The sequence below is a fragment of the Sorex fumeus genome, unplaced genomic scaffold (assembly GCF_029834395.1).
Source record: "Sorex fumeus unplaced genomic scaffold, SorFum_2.1 ptg000128l, whole genome shotgun sequence".
NCBI lineage: Eukaryota > Metazoa > Chordata > Mammalia > Eulipotyphla > Soricidae > Sorex > Sorex fumeus.
This window is the reverse complement of record NW_026606185.1, coordinates 36,155,775-36,179,275: the sequence shown is the minus strand read 5'-3', so window position 1 is coordinate 36,179,275 and position 23,501 is coordinate 36,155,775. Positions and strand designations below refer to the sequence as shown.

Here is a 23,501-nt window from a genome sequence, read left to right as displayed (position 1 = left end):
GAAAATACTAATATATAGGAATATTCTTTAAAAGTACCAATATATTGGTTAATATTAATCAATATTTGACTACATTATTAAGCAAATATCTCTTTAAGGTAAAAATTTAGAGTTTGGTAATAAATTTGGGAGAAATATTATTAGTTAGAATGTATATTTATATATTTTTTGTATATTTATATATGTATATATTTATATATGTATATATTTATACTTAGAAAAATTATTATAACTTAGAAAAATCATTGCGAGTATGAATTCCTGAACACCAATTTTCAGTTTTGACTTTTCGTATTTATTTCTTTTAAGGCAACACCAAACTATGCTCAGGGCTTAACTCCTAGCTTCCTGCTCCTAAATCACTCTGGGAGGGGCTTGGGAGACCATATATATTACTAGAGTTTGAACATGGCTCAAGAGAACACCTTACCTGCTATATTCTCTGGCCCCAGTTTTCACTTTTTCTTATAACTTGATTTGTTTTCTTTTTCTTAGTCAATTATATCACACATTATTTGAAGAAAATTTAATAAGATACACATTTAGTAGGTATTGTAAGTTGGAATTTGTATTTCCTGGTCTTTGAATAGTTATAGGAGATATGCTACAGTCAACAGAGAAAAGTAAATATCCATTTGGGAACACATACACACATTAATCATATAGTTTTTAATATTTTACAAACATATTTGTAGGCAGTTTTTCCCTACTGAGTTCACATGCAAAGTTTCAAGTGTCATAGGAACTATCTCCAAAATTTGTTCAAAAGCTGACCTCTCATTTAAACTTACCACTTTTGCCACAATTGAATTCTCATAGAATTGCCATCATCCAAATATATGTCTATTATCCTTTTTCATGGATAATGTATTCTAGTGTAGTTTGGTGAATTCCTCAATTCCTATTTCTGAGTGCAAGTTCCTCTGGCCTTGACATTGTATATTTTTTCATGCTAATATCAATAATTCCTGGCAAATATATACATTGAACATAGTCAAAATAATACAGATCAAGTAGAGTTAATACAAGATAGCCATATATTCCCAGTTTTTCTGATTCTTAAGTGCAATTATGTCCACTAGTAAACTGTAGCACCATAGTATTGTCCTTCCGCTGTTCATTGGTTTGCTCAAGCAGGCCCAGTAACGTCTCCATTGTGAGACTTGTTACTGTGTTTGGCATATCAAATATGTCCCGGGGAGCTTGCCAGGCTTTGCCATGAGGGTGAATTACTCTCAGTAGCATTCCGGGCTCTCCAAGAGGGGCAGAGGAATCGAATCTGGGTCACCCGACCCGGCTGTGTGCAAGGCAGACTTGCTACCTGCTGTACTAAACATAAAAGACAAATCAACAGTGGCTAAATTTACAACCCTCAATGGGATAAGAGAAGGACTCCAGTGTGCAGTATTCATATTTTTGGTTGCATCGGTGGGGTAGGAAGAGGAACTTTTCCCTGGACTCTGCTAAGACAGGTTTGACTAGTCACCCATCAGAGGGTAAAGGTTCTGTTGGTCTCTCAGTGGCCCCCCGTTTCTTTGTGTATATGAGTTGCTTACTAAGCGTTTTTGAATATATTAGTGAATAGAGAGCTTTTTGTCAGACATGATAATATGTAGAGTTTGAGGTATATAACAGTCTTGATACAGAGGACTGATTTGTTCATTTAAAAATCAAGACTGTTCAAGACTAATTATCAGAGAAATCGTGTTGGACAAGAGAATTGTTTCCATGGCAGCACAGACAAGGAAGTGGGTCCTGGGAGAGTTAAAGCAGTTACTTTTTCCTTTGAGGCTTCCCAGTATCGACACATATCATTCTTACAGACTTGCTCCTTGGAAACACTGGGGAGAACTCTCATTTACTGTAGTAATTGGTGTATAGATTTTAAGGGAGTAGCAAGGCAATAACCCTTCCCTGCACACAGTAGGTGAAACTGTTTATACATAGTTTTTTCATATTTTCTCATGTTAGAGAATTGGCATGAATGTTAAGCATTTGTGTTCATTAGACTAATGCCCATGACTCAAAGGGAATTCTTTTGAAGCAAAAATATTCACATCATTGCATACAAAACCATCTAGTACCTTAACCTGGCAGATATGTGGCACTTGTGGGTTTTTTTGTGACATGATATCAGTAAGTTGATGCATAGCATATGTATAGGATATATACTACTAAAACATTGATGCTTGGAATGGAGCAATTATTTGCATATTTATGCACTAATGGGATGCTTAATATGTAAGTGTACATAATTATTTATAATATTTGTCACATTTTAATTCCAAGAGATATAGGAGGCCTAATATGACCTATGAAAGTCTTACTTCACAAAGCATAGGTTGCACTGATATATAGTAGTCCAGTTGAGGTGAAGAAAACATTCTTCCTTTACTGACTCACACAACTTTTACTCAAACATATACAGAAAGACAAATGAAAGACATTTGCATGAAAGACAAATAGAAATGGCTCTGCTGAGATTCAGGACACTAATTTTTCTATGACAGCCTTTTCTGGCCTTTCCAACCTGCGTTATACAATAAATTTTTGGCAAAACCACATTAAGGGAACACCTTGATGACACTAGTTTACACTTCGGGCTCCTCCCACTCTAAACTGTAGTCCCTGGTGAAGAGGGATTATCTGTTTCTTTAATTCCTAAATAGCAATGTTGCTGGACCTATAAAGTCATCGGGTTTTACTATACAAATGATTGAGCACATAAATTAATGAACAGCTAGATGAAAGAATGCTCTGAAGTAAAAATGATCAATATATACCAGTAACATAGCTTTTTCTTTCTGGAGGTTCTGGCAGAAAGTCAATTCTTTCTAACATTGGAACTAAAGTGAGTCTACTATAGTCTGTACAAGAGCACAGAATAGTAGACAGAAGTACCTCAGTTATATATATATAAACATATAAAAAAAGCAACTGTCTAAATTAAATTATTATGAACCAAGAGCCTGGAAATGACAGACAGATCATCAGAAAAGATTAGCTGAAATATCAAGATAGGACATTTATAATTAGAACTGGGTCAAAAGATGACAACTCTCTTAGCACACATATTGTGAAAGAGGCATAACCTCTTTTTAAAAATAATAACAATGGGCCCAAGAGATAGTACAGCAGATAAGGTGCTTACCTTACATACACCTGACCCAGGTTCAATTCACAGCATCCCACATGGTCCCAAGAGCACTGCCAGAAGTGATTCCTGATGCAGAGCCAGAACTCCTGTGTGGCCCTAAACCCAATAAATAATAAGAAAAGCATGAATATAAATCTGTATTTGAAAATGAATTTAGGAGGGCAAGAGTACAGTGGGTAAGGTACTTGCCTTGCAAACAGCCCAAGTGGTTCATTGAGCCAGCCAGGAGCACTGAGTCCAGAGTAAGCCCTAAGCACCTCTGGGGTTGTCCATCCAAGTATTTATGGTATTTTTTAATTGAAATTGACTACATGTTTTAAGGATATATTTCATGCCTCAGGCTGGAGCAATAGCAAAGCGGTAGGGCGTTTGCCTTGCACGCAGCTAACATGGCCGACCCGAGTTCGATTCCTCCACCCCTCTTGTAGAGCCCGGCAAGCTACCGAGAGTATCTCGCCCACGTGGCAGAGCCTGGCAAGCTACACGTGATGTATTTGATATGCCAAACACAGTAACAACAAAGTCTCCAATGGAGGTGTTACTGGGCCCGCTCAAGCAAATTGATGAACAATGGGAGGACAGTGACAGTGACAGTTTAAAGAATATATTGCCTCATTCCAGTCACCACCAAATACCAATAACATCACCACAGTTCATTGGGCACTCTCTCCCAGTCCCTTCTGCCTTTTGAATTGTATTCAAATAGCTGTATGAGGGTAACTGAGGGTCTGGATGAAAGATTACTATAAGTTTATTCATAGGCATTGAGACCATATTAATATAATAAGTGTTAAATGTAATGTACATTTCTATGCATATATGTATACTACAAATATTTCATCATATCTATGTTTCTAAACTGTTTAGATCAACTTTTTCCCTATTACTCTCTCTCTCCTTAAATATTTAAAAACAGTTCAGATGGATTTAGACATTCTCTAGGATAAGTATATTTGGCAGTTCTCCACAAGTTTTAGTGCTTGGCACAATTGAGCTGAATCTGACTAGGGTTCAGACTTGTGCATGCCCAACTTTGAAAATCTATGCACTAGATTATGAACTAAGTTCCCCGTGACGTATTCGATATGCCAAACACAGTAACAACAAAGTTAATAAATGAATAAAAGAATTTTATAAATCTGATAATACCCAGTTACTTAAATCTACTCTGAATGCAGTGTGATTTTTCTTCAGTATACTTTTAATTTATTTCGTTTTGGTTTTTGGACCACATTGGTGATGCTCAGGGTAATGCTCCTGACTCTCCACTCAGGAATCACTCTTGATGGTGCTCAGGTGCCCCTGCCAGGGATCAAACCCAGGTTGGCTGCATACAAAGCAAACTTCATTCCCACTATACTATTTCTCCTTTCCCTTTTTAGTGGCTTAAAAAAATAGGTTTTTCTTTTTTAATTTGAAAATAATCATACTTCTCTTACTAGTTTCTTCTTTCTTCTCTGTTATTCCACTGAGTCTGACTTTAGTGTTCCTCTTAAGTATTTTCTATTGCTATCTTGTTTTGAGAGCCATTCAACTTCTAGCAGTAGTGTCATTATTTTCTCCAAGATATATTTCATTAGGAATTATTTTTCAACTTTGCTTTATTTGACTTTATGTTATAATTCGTTAAAATGAAACAAATTAGAATTGAGAGTTGGAAAAATAGTTAAGCATAAAAAAATTAGAGTCAGTAGAATATATTATTTAACATTAAAGAAACTTGAAATTCATTACACTTTCAGGAATAGGTAGTGGATTACCAAATTCTTCTGTCCATTCATTACTACTGGAAAATGATATGTAAAATATAATTGATGTAACAATATTACATTGGTATTAGCCATGGAATTTGATATCTTAGTATAAACTTTGTGGTATACCAAGAACTGGTGAGAATCAGAAATTGAAAGTATATTTAATTGAAAATGATGCCAAAACTGAAAATATATGCACTTTTAAAATAAAATTGAATTACAGAGAGAACAAAGCATAAATTTCCAAATGTATTTTCAATTAATTTCCATTAAATAGTTATAATGCAAACTTTTACAGCTCTGTCTCCAGTGGACATCTAGGTTCTGAAAGAGCTCTGTTTCAGAAATATAATATTTAAGTTATTAAGTTTCACTATTTTAAATCAAACAAAACCCTCTCAAAATTATTTCTTTCTGCACCTAGTAGAGCATTTATCAGTTCCAAGTTAATCACTGGAGTATTAGGTTTTAATGTTAGTGTTAATACAGCAAACAGGATTTTAACCATTGTTTCCAACATATCTACACCAGTGAAAAAGACTCAGATACTATTCCCCTTAGTGAAATATCTATTAGATAGAAGTTTCTAAAGTTTTAAATCATTATGCTAGAATTAGAACCAGGACATTTGAAATCATTCTCAGTTCATCATTTTGGCTTTTTGAAGAACAGCTATGACATAATATTAATCATTAGAGATCAATATGGTTACCAGATTTTGTGAGAAATATATTTGGTGACCTTAATAAATCTTCAAGATTGTAAATAGAAAAATATTTGTACCAGCAATTTTCTGCTGAATTACATTTTCTCTGCCAGGGCTCTGCTCGGGGCGGGAAGGGAAACTCAACCCGCCCCCCTCCGAGGGGCCCCCGCGAGGACAGCCAGGAGCCAGGGCAGGAGACTCTGCGCTGTTCTCTTCCATGAGCTGGGTTTTATAGTCTCTGGGTCTTGGCCATTGATGGGATTACACGGTGCTGGGGGGCAGTTGGTAGGTGTGACCCCTGCCTACTGGATGCTGGAGGATCTGGGTGGAGGATGCTCAGCCCCAATCTGAGCAGGCTTGGAGATCTCAGCCCTGGGACCCGCATGCTTTTGTTCCTCAGCTGGTACCTTCATGCATGTGGAGAGTGGTCTCAGCATGGTTGTGGCTGGTTCTGGAGGTTTTCGGCTGCCGGGGCTCTGCTCAGGGTGGGGAGGGAAAATCAACCCGTCCCCCTCTAAGGGGCCCCAGCAAGGACAGCCAGGCATGGGGGCAGGAGACTCTGCGCTGTTCTCTCCCGGGAGATGGGTTTTATACTCTCTGGGTCTTGGCCATTGGTGGGATTACACGGTGCCGGGGGGCAGTTGGTGGGTGTGACCTCTGCCTACTGGAAGATGGAGGATCTGGGTGGAGGATGCTCAACCCTGATCTGAGCAGGTTTGGAGATCTCAGCCCCAGGACCCTCATGTCATTATTCCTCTGCTGTTACCTTCATGTGTCTGGAGCCGAAGACCTCCAGAACCAGCCACAACCATGCTGAGACCACTCTCCACATGCATAAAGGTACCAGCAGAGGAACAAAGGCATGCGGGTCCCAGGGCTGAGATCTCCAAGCCTGCTCGGATCGGGGCTAAGCACCCTCCACTCAGATCCTCCATCTTCCAGTAGGCAGGGGTCACACCCACCAACTGCCCCCCTGGCGCCATGTAATCCCATCAATTGCCAAGACCCAGAGACTATAAAACCCAGCTGTGGCCATGGGACATCTTATTATCTCATTCTTACTTTGGACAACCTGACAGGCTACCAAATGTAACCTGCCCACACAGCAGAGTCTGGCAAACTCCCGGTGGTGTACCCAATATGCCCAATATCAGTAACAATGATGGGTCTCATACTCCTAACCTTGAAAGAGCCTTGAATATGGCACTTTTTAAAATCTCAAGGCTAGGGCTAAGGAGACGTTACTGGTGCCTGCTTGAGGCAATTGACGAACAACAGGATGATTGTGATCGTGATACATTTTCTCTCTGTATATATATTCTGATGCAATATATCTTTAGTAATGAAAGGTTTGATGTGATGGCAATATCCTCAAAGAAATAAATTTGCTGCTTCACAATGGTATTTTTATATCTTGTTCTTCAATCATTACTATCATGATTGTTCCGCATTTATGTGTTTTAAAACTTGGCTACTATAAGTAATATAGGGAATGAAGGTTTTGCATAGAATACATCTTTATATGAGAATTTTACTAACAGGTTTGAAAATGTGGAAAGCTACTGGTTATATACTTTCTGAAGCTAAAAAGAAAATTATGCTTGAAATATAAAAAGAATCAGCAACTTAATTGACATCAAATGTGCAATGTTAAATATGCCCCAACAGGTGGTATTACAAGAGTCAATATTAGATTTAATGTATATTTGCTCGAGCTCGAGGTAAAGGCCCTCCCGTTGATCGTCGATTTGCTCAAGTGGGCCCAGTAACGTCTCCATTGGAGACTTTGTTGTTACTGTGTCTGGCATATCAAATACTCTCGGTAGATTGCCAGGAGCGATAGCACAGCGGGTAGGGCGTCTGCCTTGCACACAGCCAATATGGCTGACCCGAGTTCGATTCCTCCTCCCCTCTCGGAGAGCCCGGCAAGCTACCGAGAGTATTCGATATGCCACACACAGTAACAACAAAGTCTCCAATGGAGATGTTACTGGGCCCGCTCGAGCAAATGTATATTTAGTCCTGGGATATTATTAAGTCTCTTGGAAGTGGATTTAACCTGCATTATAATTAAAGTATACTATTAACTATTTGGGTTTCCTTTTCTTGTCTTTCATGTCTTTTTTTGTTTCTAGCACTTTATGTTAATACTGTCATTCTTAACCTCCTGGAGATGGAAATTTAAGCTCCTAATCCTCTTCATCCATATGAACACTGAGACCTGAGAAAAGTAAAGGGACTTGGAAAACTGAATTAGGCTCCTGGGATGCTTAGTTCAGCCTCCTAGGACTGGACACTTCCCAAGGCATTAATTTTAAAGGGAAATCTAGAAAAGAAGAGGGATGAAAGTCAGACTGATTAATCAATAGAAAACCTACATCAGGAAAGAAAGAACCTTACTCAATTCAAGGAAGACATAAGCCCCCCCAACCTTTTTGATGTTTTATTTTTCTAAAATATTTAGAAATATTATACTACTTTAGATAATAGAGACTGGACTTGAAATGAAAATTACAATTATTTTAGCTATGTATACATTTGTCTTTATCTTCTAGGAAATTCAAAGAAATTCCTTGAAAGAAAATCTACGTTTAGCTCAAGAATACGTGAAATTGCAGAATACTTTCTTTACAGTAAAGAATGATTATTTAAGCCAGTATGACAAACAGTCACAACTTGACAATGCAATTACAGATAAAGCACAGGTATAATTTTTCTTATTTTTGAAAAAAATTATGGTATACATGACATGCACATAATAAAAAGTATTAAATGGGGTCTCCCTTTGATAGTGGACCCTTATATAGTGTCACAAAATGGTATATTTTGTCAATTTTCATTTTAACTTATTATTAATAATTTTAAAGTAAATTTTGGAGGCTTACTTGAGAAACAAATTTATTTTAGAACTTGCTGCTTTATAAGTCAGAACTGTATCCTATGTACAGTACAGTGCATAGAGCTTTGCTTATATTGGCCAACCTGGGTTTGACCCTTGACAACCCATGTGGTCCCTGAGCCTTCCAAAGTGACCCCAGAGTTAGGAAAAAGACTGAACACTGCGGTGTGGCCCCAAATGAAAAGAACCTACTATTTTATACTATGTGTTATATATATTTTTAAATTTTCATTGAAGTATGATTAAAATCTTTCCATCAAAAATACAATTGTATCATCTTAAACTTCATATTTCAATTCTACTTTTAGTTTCATTCCCAGGGCTGGACTGTAGACTTTTTTGGGATATATGTGCTTCATATATATTTTTTAATTTTTTTACTAGATATGGAACTTAATTAGAAATTTTGATATGTAATTTACCTTCCTTTGTCACTGAAAAATCACTAAAAACTCTAGCATAATTAGTCATATTTCTATAGTAATAATAATTTGAAAAATGAAATATACACCTGCCTTTCAGATCTAGCCACTTTCTATACTTCTCTAGATATTCATGAAAAGAAACGTTAGTTTCTTTGTTTCTTTATGAATTTTTGTTCCTTCATAGGATTTTAATTTAGAAAAATAAAGACTTGGGGTTTTTTTAAGACTTCATTTAGTCAGAAGAATCAATAGGCTTTTAATGAATCCTTTCACCTATGTCACCCATATTGTTATACTAATAACTAGTAGTTTAGAATTCTAGGACTATTTATCCTCCATTATTCTGGAATATTTGAGAAGATAGAGAACAAGTTTTGAGTATAGAATTATCTATGCTTAACTTGGTAATCTTGAAAAATAAGTGACAAAATTTACTTTTTGTGTATAAAATGATACTTAAAGCAATAAGACCAATTAAGAGACATCCATAGTTACTTTGTAAATAAAAGGATAACTAATGCAACTGTACTATTTCAGTCGTACTGCTTGTTCACTCTCCTATATTTCCCTTCTATATTTATTAGAGTTAAGCTTTTAAGAATAATTGGAGCCTCTGCTTTTCTATTAAAATTTTATATTCAAGTAGTAATAAGAGTAAAGGATCTATAAATATGTGTGGGAAAGAATCCAAAGTAGTAGCTATATATCAGAATCTCAGTGTACTCAAAGCATTGCTCAGATTTCAAAGAAAGGACATCAGTATACCTATTAAGAGCATTACTCCATCACTTGATGCTTTGGGAATTGTTCTGCAGGTTAAATACAGTCTACTTGTTGATAATTAAGGAAGAGAAAATAATCAATGCCTATACTGAATTTCCCTTTCTAAGTAGAGGAAACTAAAAACAAAATTTAGGAATACTTGCTATCAGTTTGAAAAGAATCCTAGGTGGAAAATAAAAATACGTGACATATCTGTATAAATACTAAAGAACTCTTATCTACTTTTAAGAGAGTTAGCTTACATAATATCTTCGTGCAAAAACTTCAATAGTCTTGGACATAGTTTTGGAATCAAAGGAAATCTGATTCAAGATCCAAAGAGTATGAACAGAGAGTGGGACATTCTGATGGACTGAGTAATGTTTGTAAGGATCCATCAGGAGTCATACTTTGAGCACACCTGTTTCAGGGAAACTTTCAAAGATTTATTTGTACTTCCAATCATTTTTCATCTCCATCCTTCAGCTATGGAGGTCATTAAGTGCAGGCTGCCCTTGTCAGTGTCATGTAGGATCAATTTGCTGCAATGGACAGAGAGGCCTTATTGATGCAGTTAAATCTGTCAGTGAGGAATCGTATGTCATTAGCGTCTAATGCACTACTTACAGGATGGAATTTGGCCATCAAACTGAGAAAAACCTTTAAGATTTTAGTCCAGTGTCTTGATATTGCAACATTCATATGTATAGGAATAAATGCAGGCCTATTTTAATACATGTTTTAGTTCTTCTACTAGTTTAGTTTTAGGACTACAAAGCACCTTTCAACTGTTGCCCTTGTTAAATTCCCTTGTCAGACAGAGAAAATGGTTTTCACTTTTAGGAATCTTGCTTATCCTTTTTCTGTTTTAGATTGATTTCATTGATTCTCATCATAATTTTTTGGCAAGGTGAATATTTTAATTTTTGTGCTTGATAGAGAGTATTAGTCTCTTGACACAAGTTATTAATGCTCATACATTTATACTTTTAGACCAAAAGCAGCAGAGAAATCTGAATGAAAAGGAAAACAAATTAAATAAAATTACAATGTTTCCTTCCTAATGCCATTTTATGTACTGTTGTCTTAGGTTTTAGAATGTTATAATATTATTCTTGGTGATGAAATGATCTAAGCTTTTGTATGTGTTGGTATTTTCCAATACTTTTAACATTTGCAGTGATAGGTGCTTCTATTGGTAAAAAATAGAAAATTTTGTTTCTGCAATTATAAAAAAATTTATTTACCCTGATCATAGGTAAAAACAGCAAATTTAAAATGTCTCGGATTTAAGACTGAGAGCTAGCTCGATGGGCAGGACCATGTGCTTTGAGTGGTGGAGTCTGGGAGCTGTATGGTCCCTTGGCAATGCCTGAATACAGCCTCAAACACATCTCACTCCCCCCAAATAAAAAGTGATTTCAAATTTTAAATAATAAAAAAATAAAACACTAACGAGGGACAATATCTGGAAAATGGTTACATGTTTTAAAAACTGGACATTACCTTTGTTTGTTTTATTTAGAGAAGCAAAACAGTTTAATTGAAAGAAAATTACTCAGAGAAATTTGAGGGGAGAGGAGAAATAATTATTTGTTCAAGAAAGAACATTGTTTCTCCACAGTGGTAAATAGTCATTTTTTTCATTTTTAATAAAAGCTTTCAAAAGTGTTTTATATATATATTTTTAATTTTTATTAGTGAGACACCATGAGGCACAGTTGTAGACTTACAAATTTTGTGCTTGGGTTTCAATTTTATATTTTATCTTTAAGATTTTTATTTTATTAAGGCACCATAATTTACAGAGTTATTCACATTCATGATTTACAGTTTGTTAAGACATCATAATTTACATAGTTTATTCATAGTTACAAATCACTATCACTATCACCCTGTTCATCTATTAGCTCGAGCAGGCTCAGTAACGTCTCCATTCATCCCTGTCACGTGCTAGTGTAGCCTGATGACATATTGGGGGCTCCTTCTGGGTCAGGAGAAGGAGGATCATTCATTGTTACTGTTTTTGACATATTGAGGACGCCATGGTTAGCTTGTCAGGCTCTGCCGTGTGGGCAGGATACTCTTAGTAGCTTGCCCGGCTCTCCAAGAGGGATGAAAGCTTTTAGGAAAGCCTCTAAACACCTTCACAGGTGTTCCCAGTCAGGTATATAGGCGGGTATGATACTCTCAGTAGCCTGCTGGGTTCTCTGAAAGTGAGAACTAGAGAATAAGAGGTCCGGGAGCTTGGTTTTAGAGTCTCTGGATCCTGACCATTGATGGGGTTACACAGCAGTTGATGGGTGTAACTGTCTAGCTACTGGAAGGTGGGGGAGCTGGGTGGAGGAGGCCCAGTCCCGAACCGAGCAGGCTTGGAGATCTCAGTCCTCTGCCAGCTCCTCATCCAAGTGTGTGCAGAGTGGTCTCAGCATGGCTCTGGCTGGGTCCCGGAGGTCTTCAGCTGTCGGGGCTCTGCTCGGGGCGGAAAGGGAATTAAATAAATTAATTAAATAAAATAGTTACAAATTGTTCAATATTCCAGCACCAATCCCACCACCAGTTTTGACTTTCCTCCACCAGTGTTTCCAAGTTCCTTCATCTCCAGCCCCTAGCCACCACCTTAAGAGGCACACATTTTCTCTTTTTATGTTTTTTTTTTACAGTAACAAAACTTTCATATTTGAGCTTCGATCACAAAGTCATTGAACACCTTTGTGTCATTCCTTTTTTTTCTTCAGAGTTTTGTTTTTATTGGAGATAGAGTAGTACCAGATTTTATAATCCTTGGAGTCTCTGAAAGGGAAGAATATTATCTCCCTAGAAAACTGTTGCAAGTTTCTATATATTAATAGTTAATACCTGGGAAGCATATGTGCAAGGCACTATACACTTTTCAAAATAATCATAGTCACTTCCTCAGAAATTTACAGAAACTGAAAAATATAAAGTACATCAAATAGTTTCTTTTTTACAAACTATCTTTTGGTATAGAATATCCACTGTCCACTGTCCTCCCACTGTTGTTCATCAATTTGCTCGAGCGGGCCCAGTAAAGTCTCCATTCTGAGACTTAGCGTTTGGCAGATGAATACGACACGGGTAGCTTGCCAGGCTTTGTCTTGCAGGAGAGATACTCTCGGTAGCTTGCTGGGCTCTCCGAGAGGGGCGGAGGAATTGAACCCGGCTCAGCTGGGCTGGCTGCGCACAAGGCAAATGCCCTATCGCTGTGCTATCACTCCAGCCCAGTATAGAATATATGATTACTAATACTATTAATTAGGTAAACATACATCTCTTATACCATATGTAACTACTATCATAAAAAGACTATTCCAGAGGCCTGAGCCATAATGCAATAGGTATAGCACTTGCCTTCCACACAGCTGACCCAAGTTTTGAATCTTGGCATTCCAATTGGTCCCTCAGGAATGATTCTTAAGTGTAGAGCCAGGAGTAAGTCCTGAGCACCACCGGGTGCAACCCAAATGACCTACCACATAAACACAAACTGTGATAGGCATTACATAGTTCATATAACCTGTGAATATGGAATTAATATGTGTAGCAAGGGAAAAACACATTGTGATATTAGATAGAAAAGTACACAGGTAGTGTAAGAATAGAACAATTGTCAACTCTTCATTTTCCAGGACAACCTGTAAGAGGGCTACAGAAGATCTCAATTTAGATGATAGTTTAACAATAATATGCACATCCAATGATTATAATATGTAGTTATTGTTTTTCTTGCTATAAAAAATATTCCAGATAATTTTATATAGGTTTGTTAACACATGTGTTTCGATTTAAGATCATTCAATACAAAAATATGTGAAACCAAAAAAAAAATTTTGTCTTTGGGCCACACAGCCATGCTTGGGACTTACTCCTGGCTCTCCATTCAGGGATCACTACTGATGTGACTTGGTGAATATGGGGGTGTCAGGGATCAAACCCAAGTTGGCCTTGTGCAAGATAAGCACCCCGTCCAATGTACTATCAATCTAGCCCCAAAGAGGACTTATTTTTACTTGTTTTGGGTGTCACACACAGCAGTAATAAGGTTTACTCATGACTTTGTACTCAGCCATCACTCTGGTTGGGCTCAAGGTAGCATAAAAGGTGCCAGGGCTCAAATCCAGGTACAACACATACTAGCCCAGTACCCTACCCACTGTGCTATTGCTCCAGCACTTATCAAATATCTTAGATATTCAAAAGATTCTTACCCCATGAGACTTTCTGATAACATGAGCTCCACAATCACTTCAACAATAGCTCAAATAAGAATAATAAATAAACTGATGTATTTCCAAAGAACATCCTTTAGTATAAAGTAAAATGGTCACTAATTATTTCTATTTATAGTCTATATGTACATGTACAAACCATTATCCTACTAAAGAAGAAATTACCTTTTTGGAGGCTCTTTAGTCGATTCACAAAGCACTAGCTAACAAATTGTATTTTCTGTTTTCTTGAAGTGGACCTGGATAAATCAGCATTATCTCAAAGATTACAATAAATCTACTTAGAAAATCTCACTCTTTAAGCATATCTTAAGAAGAGATTCCGTAACAATGTTGTTCATGGATAAGCATGAAAACATTTTCCCTTTTAGATGAATGGTAACTCTTTAAAGTTTTTTTTTATAAAAGTATTCCTTAATGTTATAGATGTCTCTTTTAAAGTCATGAACAATATCATCATAGTAAACTACTGGTTTAAACACACACATGGTGATTCAACATAAATAAATAAATACACACATGCACACACACACTAAGAAAAGCAAAAAATAAAAATGCATTGAATTACATAGTTTTTGAAATTGCATCAGATACAAGATCATTTTCAAATTATTTCTTTTGATGCTAGTAATCAGAGTTTTGTGGCTATCAAGACAAAAATTCTCATTTTAAAGAAAGATATATGCAATGTACTCATAGGTTATTGACAAAAGTATATGAAACAAAGCAGCTATCTGCATGATGTACATAGAAAAAGAGCAGAAGTGTTATCTGTAAAAGCAGAAAAGAATTTGGCTTGCTTGACTTTTTTGTATCAAGCATGCTACAGCAATCTTTTGATTCTAATATGAAACTATAGTAAGGATCATTGCACTAATGCATGAGGATTTGTGATAATGTTGCAGAAATTTTACTGTCAAAACTGAACTGCAGTGTAATGACTTTTGTTATCATGGTTTCTAATAACTATTCAGCATGAATTGACCCTACATATGTTTTGCTGCAATAATATGTCAGTAACTCAAAAAGCTAAAAAGGAAATAAAAAACAATCAGCATATACGATTTATGATTTCATAATAACCTTTTATCCATTTTTGCTATTAATACTGCCAAAATAATTATAACAAAAACACCTTACAATTACAAGATGTAGGGGAAAAATAGGTGAAAATATAGACACATAGTGGATAGTACAACAGTTGAGCCTTTGCCTTCTACAGGGCCAACCCCGGTTTAATACCCCACACCCCTCATTGTTTCCCAAGCTCACCATGGTGATTGATCTCTGAGCACAGAGCCAGAAGTAATCCTTGAGCACTACTGAATGTGGCCCCCAAACAATAAATAGACACAATGTGGTAATTGTAGCCAGATAGATCTTCAAAGTATCTTAGCTTCCTCCTCTCCTCATCAGTGAGAGAGTAATTGTTAAGTCCCTTACTTCACCAGTTGGATAGTTACTGTCCATTACTCTGATGTTTTTAACTTCCCCCTTTTTGAAACCTTTGGCATATTCCCCTTTTTTTCCTATAATGTGTTTGTTTCTTCTCCCTTTTATGGAACAGCCCTTTGTTTCTTCTTGTATACCTGCTTCTCTTCTTCACTGTAATGTATTTTCACCATATAGTCATTCCAGTTAATAAGAGAAATAAAAAGTAGCTTACTGTCTATTCCACACTAATTCCATGCATATCTCTTTCTGTTTGGGTCACAACCAGCGATTCTCAGAGGATACTTCTGGCTTTGCACTCAGGAATTACTCCTGGAGGTGCGTGGGGGACCATATTGGATGCCGAGGATCGAACCTAGGTTGGGTCCATGCAAGGCAAACACCCTACCCACCGTACTATTGCTCAGGTCCCCCCATGTATCTTTTATGCTACAGTTTTGCAATGAATCAGAAATTCTCAGTAACATAGAACATCTTTCTATTGATTCTTATTATTGAATTTATGTAAATTCTCTAAAGTAGTTGGGGTGTTTCCATTTTTTTTCACTCCTTAAAACTAAAGGCTACCAATACAAAGTACAATCTGAGTAGCAGAAGTCACAAAAATGCATTATCTCATGGTCCTGGAGATGAAGTTGTGGGCAGGGAAGCACTATAAGTGCTGTGGAGAAAGGATCTTTTAGACCCCATCCTTAGCTTGCTTACCACCATCTTCTCCATGTTCTTTTTCCACACAAGGAAATTTAAAATTCCTACTCTCATTGCATCAAATTGCAGAATACATATTTTCAAAATCAGATGATCCCAATTCCCTAGAAACTGCATCAGAAATGAAGATTGGAGATTCAGGATGTATCTGTATAAAAGATTAGGGGAGAAAAAAACAGAGGCTCTGAACAGAAGTCAGCATGTAGCTGCCATGGAGAAGGAAGCAAAGCTTCCTGTGGAAATTTGATGATAGAGCACAAAGCCTTGAATTCTGAAAATATGGTAGCATCTCTCTCACTCTCACATACACACACACACAAGCCTGTGTGCACATGCACATTTGACTAGATTATACAAATGGAAGTCTAAGGAGATACTATTATAATTATATTATCAATCAATAGCCAATCTGAAAAGATAAGCCATTGAAAATTAAACTGTACAAACAGAATTTCTCTCAAAACAATGTATGGGAAAAATAAATAAGATATTGGGTTATGATAAATAAATAATTCTATTTCTAAAACTAAAAATGCACTGAGATTTGACAAGCAAAGGAAATAATTAGAATGACCCCACTTCCTCAAATGTCCTTATTAGAAGCATTCAGTCCACATGAAATCTTGTAAATGTGTACTAGCATTGTTGATACTTATCTCTAGTGATGTTTTGCCAGCTTTAAAATTCCTTAATAAAGAAATAATTTCAGAATGATTTTATTTAGAAGAAAAATTTGTATTTGCCTTCAAAGGAAAAATAGCACCCTAAGATCACACTAACTTATTACATTTATTTATAAAAAGCCTTCTAAAAAGCAATAATCCAAGTTAAAAGTAATGATTTTTCAGAAAATTTTAACTCATTTCCTCATTCACATATAATTTTAAATGAGTTTTTTCTTTTTATTCTTTTTTTATCATTTTATTTATTGAATCACCATGAGAGCAGTTACAAAGCTTTCGGGTCTAAGTCTCGGTCATACAATGAAACACCTGTACCTTCACCAGTGCCCATTCTCCACCACCAAAAACTCCAGTATACCCCCATCCCACACCCTCTCCCTACCTGTGGGGCAGATGGTTTCCACATTACTCTCTCTCTACTTTGATCACATTCAATATTTTGACAACAGACCCACAGTTATTATTTGAGATTTTACCCCAACATTCAGATCTGCTGAAAAGGCAACAGTAGACCATTTGTGTTCTATTGCTGGTTATGAATAACATATGATGTCGTGTGGCTGCAGTAGGGCCATTTGATTTTGAAATTCCAAAATTTTAACACTTAAATCTGGAGGGCTTTCTGCCAAAAGCCACTGGGTTTCGAAATTTGCTCTGGGATCATGGCCGTTGAGCAGCTTGATCAGAAGCCAGAGAGGCTGTTCGTGGGTGATGACTTGAGGTCTCATTGGGGTGGGGAGGACAGGCCCGGCTCCACCCCCATCCCATGAGGTCCTGCGTGTCTTGTGACTGAGGGCCCAACCTGACTGTCCAGTGGCCTCTGAAGGATGGTGGCCACTGGGCCACCAGGGGAAACAGGCCAAGGAACAAAACCTATTCCCACCTGGGTTGGTCCAGCACCGGTAACCTACTGCAGGGACCGGATGCATTTCTGCCAAAAGTCACTGGGTTTCGAGATTTGTTTCTTAGTTTCTGAGATCATGGCCATTAAGCAGTTCAATCAGGAACCAGAGAGGCCATGCCTCCAATTATATAGCTGAGCCAGAGGTGGTTTGTGGGTGTGTTTCCCACATACCTAACTTTTGGCTGTTTACTTTCTTGGTAAACTTTGCCCCAAGTTTTTGGGGTCTGGCCAAAGGCACAGCAGCAATTTGGGGGTATCTGGAAGTCTGAAGGCGCCATCAGGCTGCTGATGCACTTGCCTCACAGGTACAGATTGACCTGCTGGTGGCACCATACCCCCCAAAAGGAGTCTTTTTAATACAAAATGTAAAGTTCTCTTTGTTAATAAGATAATAATAAGAAATAATAAGGGTGTTTAAACATAAAAAGAGCACTCTAAAGTGTTACAGACTTGTGAAAATTGTGAAATATACAAAAGAAAAATCTTGAAAATTAAGATCCCAAATATTCCTTGCCTCACATTATTTTATCATATTTAATATATATGATTTTTATCACAGTATGTGCTTTAATTGTCAATACGTTTTATAATCTTCAAAGTTTGAATTAAAAAACCCCTTTATAGGAACTATTCTACCTTGATACAAGTACAGTGCAGACTTTATAGAACAATTCAGCTCTATGTTGAGAGAATAGTCAAAAACCCAATGGCATATGCAAAATGTAGATTTATGAATTTAAAGTTATTTTCCTGTAATGATGTGACATAATACATTTCACAATTAATAAAGAGGGTTCAGGGATACTGCCTCAAGGGTAGAGCACAGGCTTGGCATGTGCAAGATCTCAAGTTCATCTTCCAACACTACATGGTCCCTGAGTACTACTAGATATAGTTCCATTGGCTCCTGAGCACTACAAGGATACCACTGGTGGTCCCAGCCATGACTGGCCTTAGCAGCCCTGCAACAGTGGCCAAACCATCAGGCTCACACCATTATGCCAAGTATCAAGCCCCCCTCCCCCAAACACTGATGGAGAAGCCATAGTATGAAAATAAACAGAAGTGGTCAAGATGCATTTTAATCTACTCTTCATTTAGGAATCCCTGAAGCCAATACAAATTCAAGTGTGAATCTTTCCTCTGGTAAGGCCTTAGGAAATTATTAAATCATTCAGTTATTCCAATTCTCTGTTCTTTCACTGCACAGAAATACTGCGAAGATTACTTTTTGAAAGGTATCTGTGATAACATGCATGAGAGACTACTACACATACAGCATATACTCCTGAATATTTGTTGATCATAGACTAAATAATCTCCTGTTTATTAAAAATATTTCCTTACGGATACTATCTTCATTTATTTTAATTGCTGGAAAGAATTTTGAGGCATTATATTTATTTTTCTCTCTAAATTTTTTTACTGTTTTTTAAATAGTGTCATTACAGAAGTATAACATAGGCCAAGCATAGAATCTAATAGATAAAATATGACCAACCTTTATCTCTAACTTCATTAAGAAGTATGATAGTAGTGTCTAAAACTAGATACAGCTATCTTCATGGTGATCAATGAAGACAGAGAAAAGTTCAAAGTTGTGTTTTTTAAGTTCTTCCATGATTTTCTTCCTTTTAGCAATTTTCTATGAAGTGCTGGCAACTTTCACAGAAGCATCAGATTGGTTTTTTTAAATTTAATTTAATTTTGTTTTTGTAAAGTTTTTCACAATAATTGATTACATTCAACATTCCAAGACAAATCCCACCACCATTATACCTTCCTACCACTATATTTTGAATTATTCCATCCAGATCCCCCAAGACCCAAATAATTTATTTTGTATTGCTTGTTATGAATAATCTGCTAAAGATGATCCAAAAATGTTACCTTAGAGGAAAGTGTGTGAAAATTGTTGTATCACCCTGGAGCCATTAAGCCCTTGTATGAGATGTTGCTCCAGAAATTCTAAGATTGTAAATAGGGTGATAAAGCTAGAATTCAATTTTTAACTGGATGGTGACTTTGGGGTCCAGTGGCATCTCTGCAGCATGTTGCTCTCTTTCTCTTCCAAGGTTTATTTGTGAGTCTCTGTATTATGATCATTAATGATCTTAAAGGGCACCAGAGGCAGTTTGTGGGTGTGACTGCCAGGCTGCTGGAAGCGCAGGGAATGGGAGGCGGTCACCTATTCCAGACTCCATGCAAGCCTGGAGATTTTAGTCACAAGACTTTCATGCCAGGATTTTTCAGTCTCATGGATGTGACTCACCCGGGCCTGGGGAAATTAGCTGTGAGCATGGTGATGATTTAATTCTGGAGTTTTGGGCTGCTGAGGCTCTTTTGGGATGGGTGGAGGGTTTCACCTGCTCCCCTCTTGGGGTTACCCCAGATTAGACAGCCTGGCTCGGGGTCCATTGGCATCTCTGTGGTGTGTTTCTCTCAGCATCACATTGTTGACTAATATCCTAATAATTTCCTCTCGGAGAGCCAGGCAAGCTACTGAGAGTATCCTGCCCACACGGCAGAGCCTGCCAAGCTCCCTGTGGCATATTCAATATGCCAAAAACAGTAACAACAAGTCTCACAATGGAGACGTTACTGGTGCCCACTCAAGCAAATCAATGAAAAACGGGAGTACAGTGCAACAGTGCTATCCTAATAAGACATTTTGTTCCTAAGAATCTGTTTTGTGTATTTTGATTTATTCAGCCCTTTCCATTTTTATATTCTATTTACGCTAAATAAATTGACAATTACCTAGGGTATTGAATTACTTAGTGCAGGTTATTTTTTTCAGGTGTGTTGTGGGGGCGCACACCTGGTGATACTCAGGGATTACTCCTGGCTTTACAATCAAGCATCACTCTTGGTGGTCCTAGGGGATCATAAGAGATGCCAGGGATCGAATTCTGGACCTCTGTTTGCAAGGAAAGCACCATACCTGCTGTACTATCACTTTGGTTCATGTGAGGGTGATTTAATGGCAGTTGAATAGAGATGGTTCCTACCACCAGCACTTGGAAGCTATTGAAAATATTAGCTTGACTTTAATCGTAATTATTTTTTGTTAAACACTCAAGCATATTGTGCATCACAAACCTAAAAATAATGTAGTCATAGTTGAAGTCATATTTCCCCAACTTTTGAAAATGTGACAAAGAACAGATTCTAATACCTTCTGGTAACAAGATGGATTATCACTATCATTTTTCTTGTGTGTGGCCTGTAATGCTATCACATAATGAGATTAGATGTTCTGGCATGATTTGCTATTTAGAAAACTATGTTTGTGTTTCACTGAACCCACACTTATACAGGTCATTAAATTTTGATTGATTACTTTTGGTATGGGCTGGAGCGATAGCACAGCGGGTAGGACGTTTGCCTTACAAGCGGCCAACATGGCCGACCTGAGTTCGATTCCTCCGCCCCTCTCGGAGAGCCCGGCAAGCTACCGAGAGTATTCGATATGCCAGACACAGTAACAACAAAGTCTCCAATGGAGACGTTACTGGGCCCGCTCGAGCAAATCGACGATCAACGGGAGGGCCTTTACCTTTACCTTTTTACTTTTGGTATATTTCCAGGTAGACCAGTAATGAAATCCAATTCTTTCACCTATTTAAAGCTTATGTATAAATATTTCACCTTTTCTAAATTATACTTATTTTAAAATTCAGAAGCCCTTACACTACTGCAAACTATGACTTGACTTTTATGCACAGAGCTATTTTTCTTCTCTTTATTTCATATATAGATAACTATTTGCTTTTAAATGTCTTCATGGATAACTCATTCTTTAATGCTCCCATCCTTTCACCATGACTACTTCACTCTGATCAACATTTACAACTACTTTCTCCCAAAAGGCAAGTAGTGAAGGCATTTAACTCTAAACAATTTGCAGCTCACTGTATAAGCCTCTTCATTCAATAACTCACTATAATTAAACAAATATTGATGGAGCACAAGCTATTTTTCCTTCCCCATCTTTCAGTATGGCTGTTTATTCTCTAATCCCCATCCTTAATTGATTTGAAGATTTATTCCAGTATTTATGGTTCTCTGTTGATAAAAAAAATCTTCTGTTCTATCTTTGTAATGTGTCTCGATGAATTTGTGTCGTATTTTCTTTAGCATTTGTCTTTATTAAGAAGAATTAATTTAAATTTGATCACTTTCCCTTTGTCTTTAAAGTCACATATTTTTATAAGTCTAATCAACTTTGGTTTTTGCTGCTATCATTACTCTTCCAGTGCACAGTCTTTATATTGGAAGACTCACTCGAAATAAATGAGGTTATGTTTCTTACTTTTCCCCTTTACTCCCCTAATCTAATACACATTTCTATTTGTGGATACTGTAGATATATGTTACCTTTGAATCGATTTCATCATCTTATTATATATGGTTCAGTATTCATAATCTCCGTAACTATTTTATAGTAACAAAAATATAAATTTAAGAAAAAGACTAAAAAAACAATTAATTACATACACAAAAATATGTATTTTCAGGGCCAAAGAGACAGTACAGCAGGTAGGTATTTGTCTTTCACATGACCCATTAGGGTTTGACCCTGGCACTGCATATGATCCCCTGACCTCTGTGAGAAGTAATCCCTGAGCACAGAGCCAGGAATAAACCCTGAGCACCAAAGGTGATGTCCCCCAAACAAAAATGAACCATCGTGCAAGAATTTATTGCTTATCTATCATAAATGTGCATATATAAGCACTTTCATTGGCAATAAATTTAAACAGTTTATGCATATTATACAACAATTTACCTCAGACAAATTAAAAATGCTTTCTGAAGACATGAGTTTTTCCCTATTCTGATTGCTATTTGTGTCATTTTAAATGTACTTTATGCTAAAATTTAGAGATTCCTTACATAGGTAAAATGAATAATTAAAGAATATATGGCATCAATAAGTTTTTAAAAACGTATTTAATAAATTACCACAGCATTTTATATTCCCTCTTAATTACTTCCAACATTGAGAAATAGTCAAACTGAATATTTTGATTTGTTAGTAAATTTAAAATAAAATTTATTATCAGGATTTTTCTAATTAAAAATACTAAACCTTGGTTGAATATTTGCATCTATTTATTATGTTTATTGCATTTATATTCATGTGTGCAGAGAATATTGTATTTGAAGATAACTACTTAAAATACATACAAAATTCAAATGGAATTATATCAAACAGCAAAATAAACTTGCATAGAAACCAAAGTATATAGCGTTGATATCTAAGATATACAAAGCAATCACAAAATTTCACAACAAAAATAAAACATCCCCAAGACCATAGAGATAGGCAGGGGTGAGGGTGGGGAGGGAACACTGGACACTGGTGGTGTGAAAGGTACACTGTGACGGGATGGGTGTTGGAACATGATATGACTGAAACCCAATCGTGAACAGCTTTGTAACTGTGTATCTCACTGTGATTCAATTAAAAAAATTCTTAAAAAGAAAATAGAAAATGAGAAGAACTGAGCAGACAATTTCCCAGTGAAGACATTCAAATGACCAGAAAGCACATTAAAAAATGATGATTTTTTCTTAAACCAGGGAAAAGTAAATTAAAATCACAATGAGAAAATATGTCACACCAGCTAAAATAGCTATACCTCAGAAAAAAAATTCAAAGCAAAAAAATAAATACAGAAAGGGCATGTTCAGGCAGGAATATGAGGAAATTGGAACCCTCAGCTGGTGGGTTATTTAAATTGGTTCAGTCTCTGTGGAAAACAGTATGGAGATTTCTCAAAAAATTAAAAAAA

The 23,501-nt window shown here is 36.6% G+C and overlaps 1 protein-coding gene across 1 annotated transcript in view; it reads left to right on the top strand.

The window, feature by feature from the left end:
• The window catches only part of CCDC178 (coiled-coil domain containing 178), a 483,098-nt gene that overhangs the window by 224,985 nt on the left and 234,612 nt on the right, over positions 1 to 23,501 (top strand). The window contains exon 17 of the mRNA XM_056138448.1: positions 8,173 to 8,322. Within this exon, the coding sequence (XP_055994423.1) occupies positions 8,173 to 8,322 (150 nt within the window). The remainder of the gene's footprint in view (positions 1 to 8,172; positions 8,323 to 23,501) is intronic.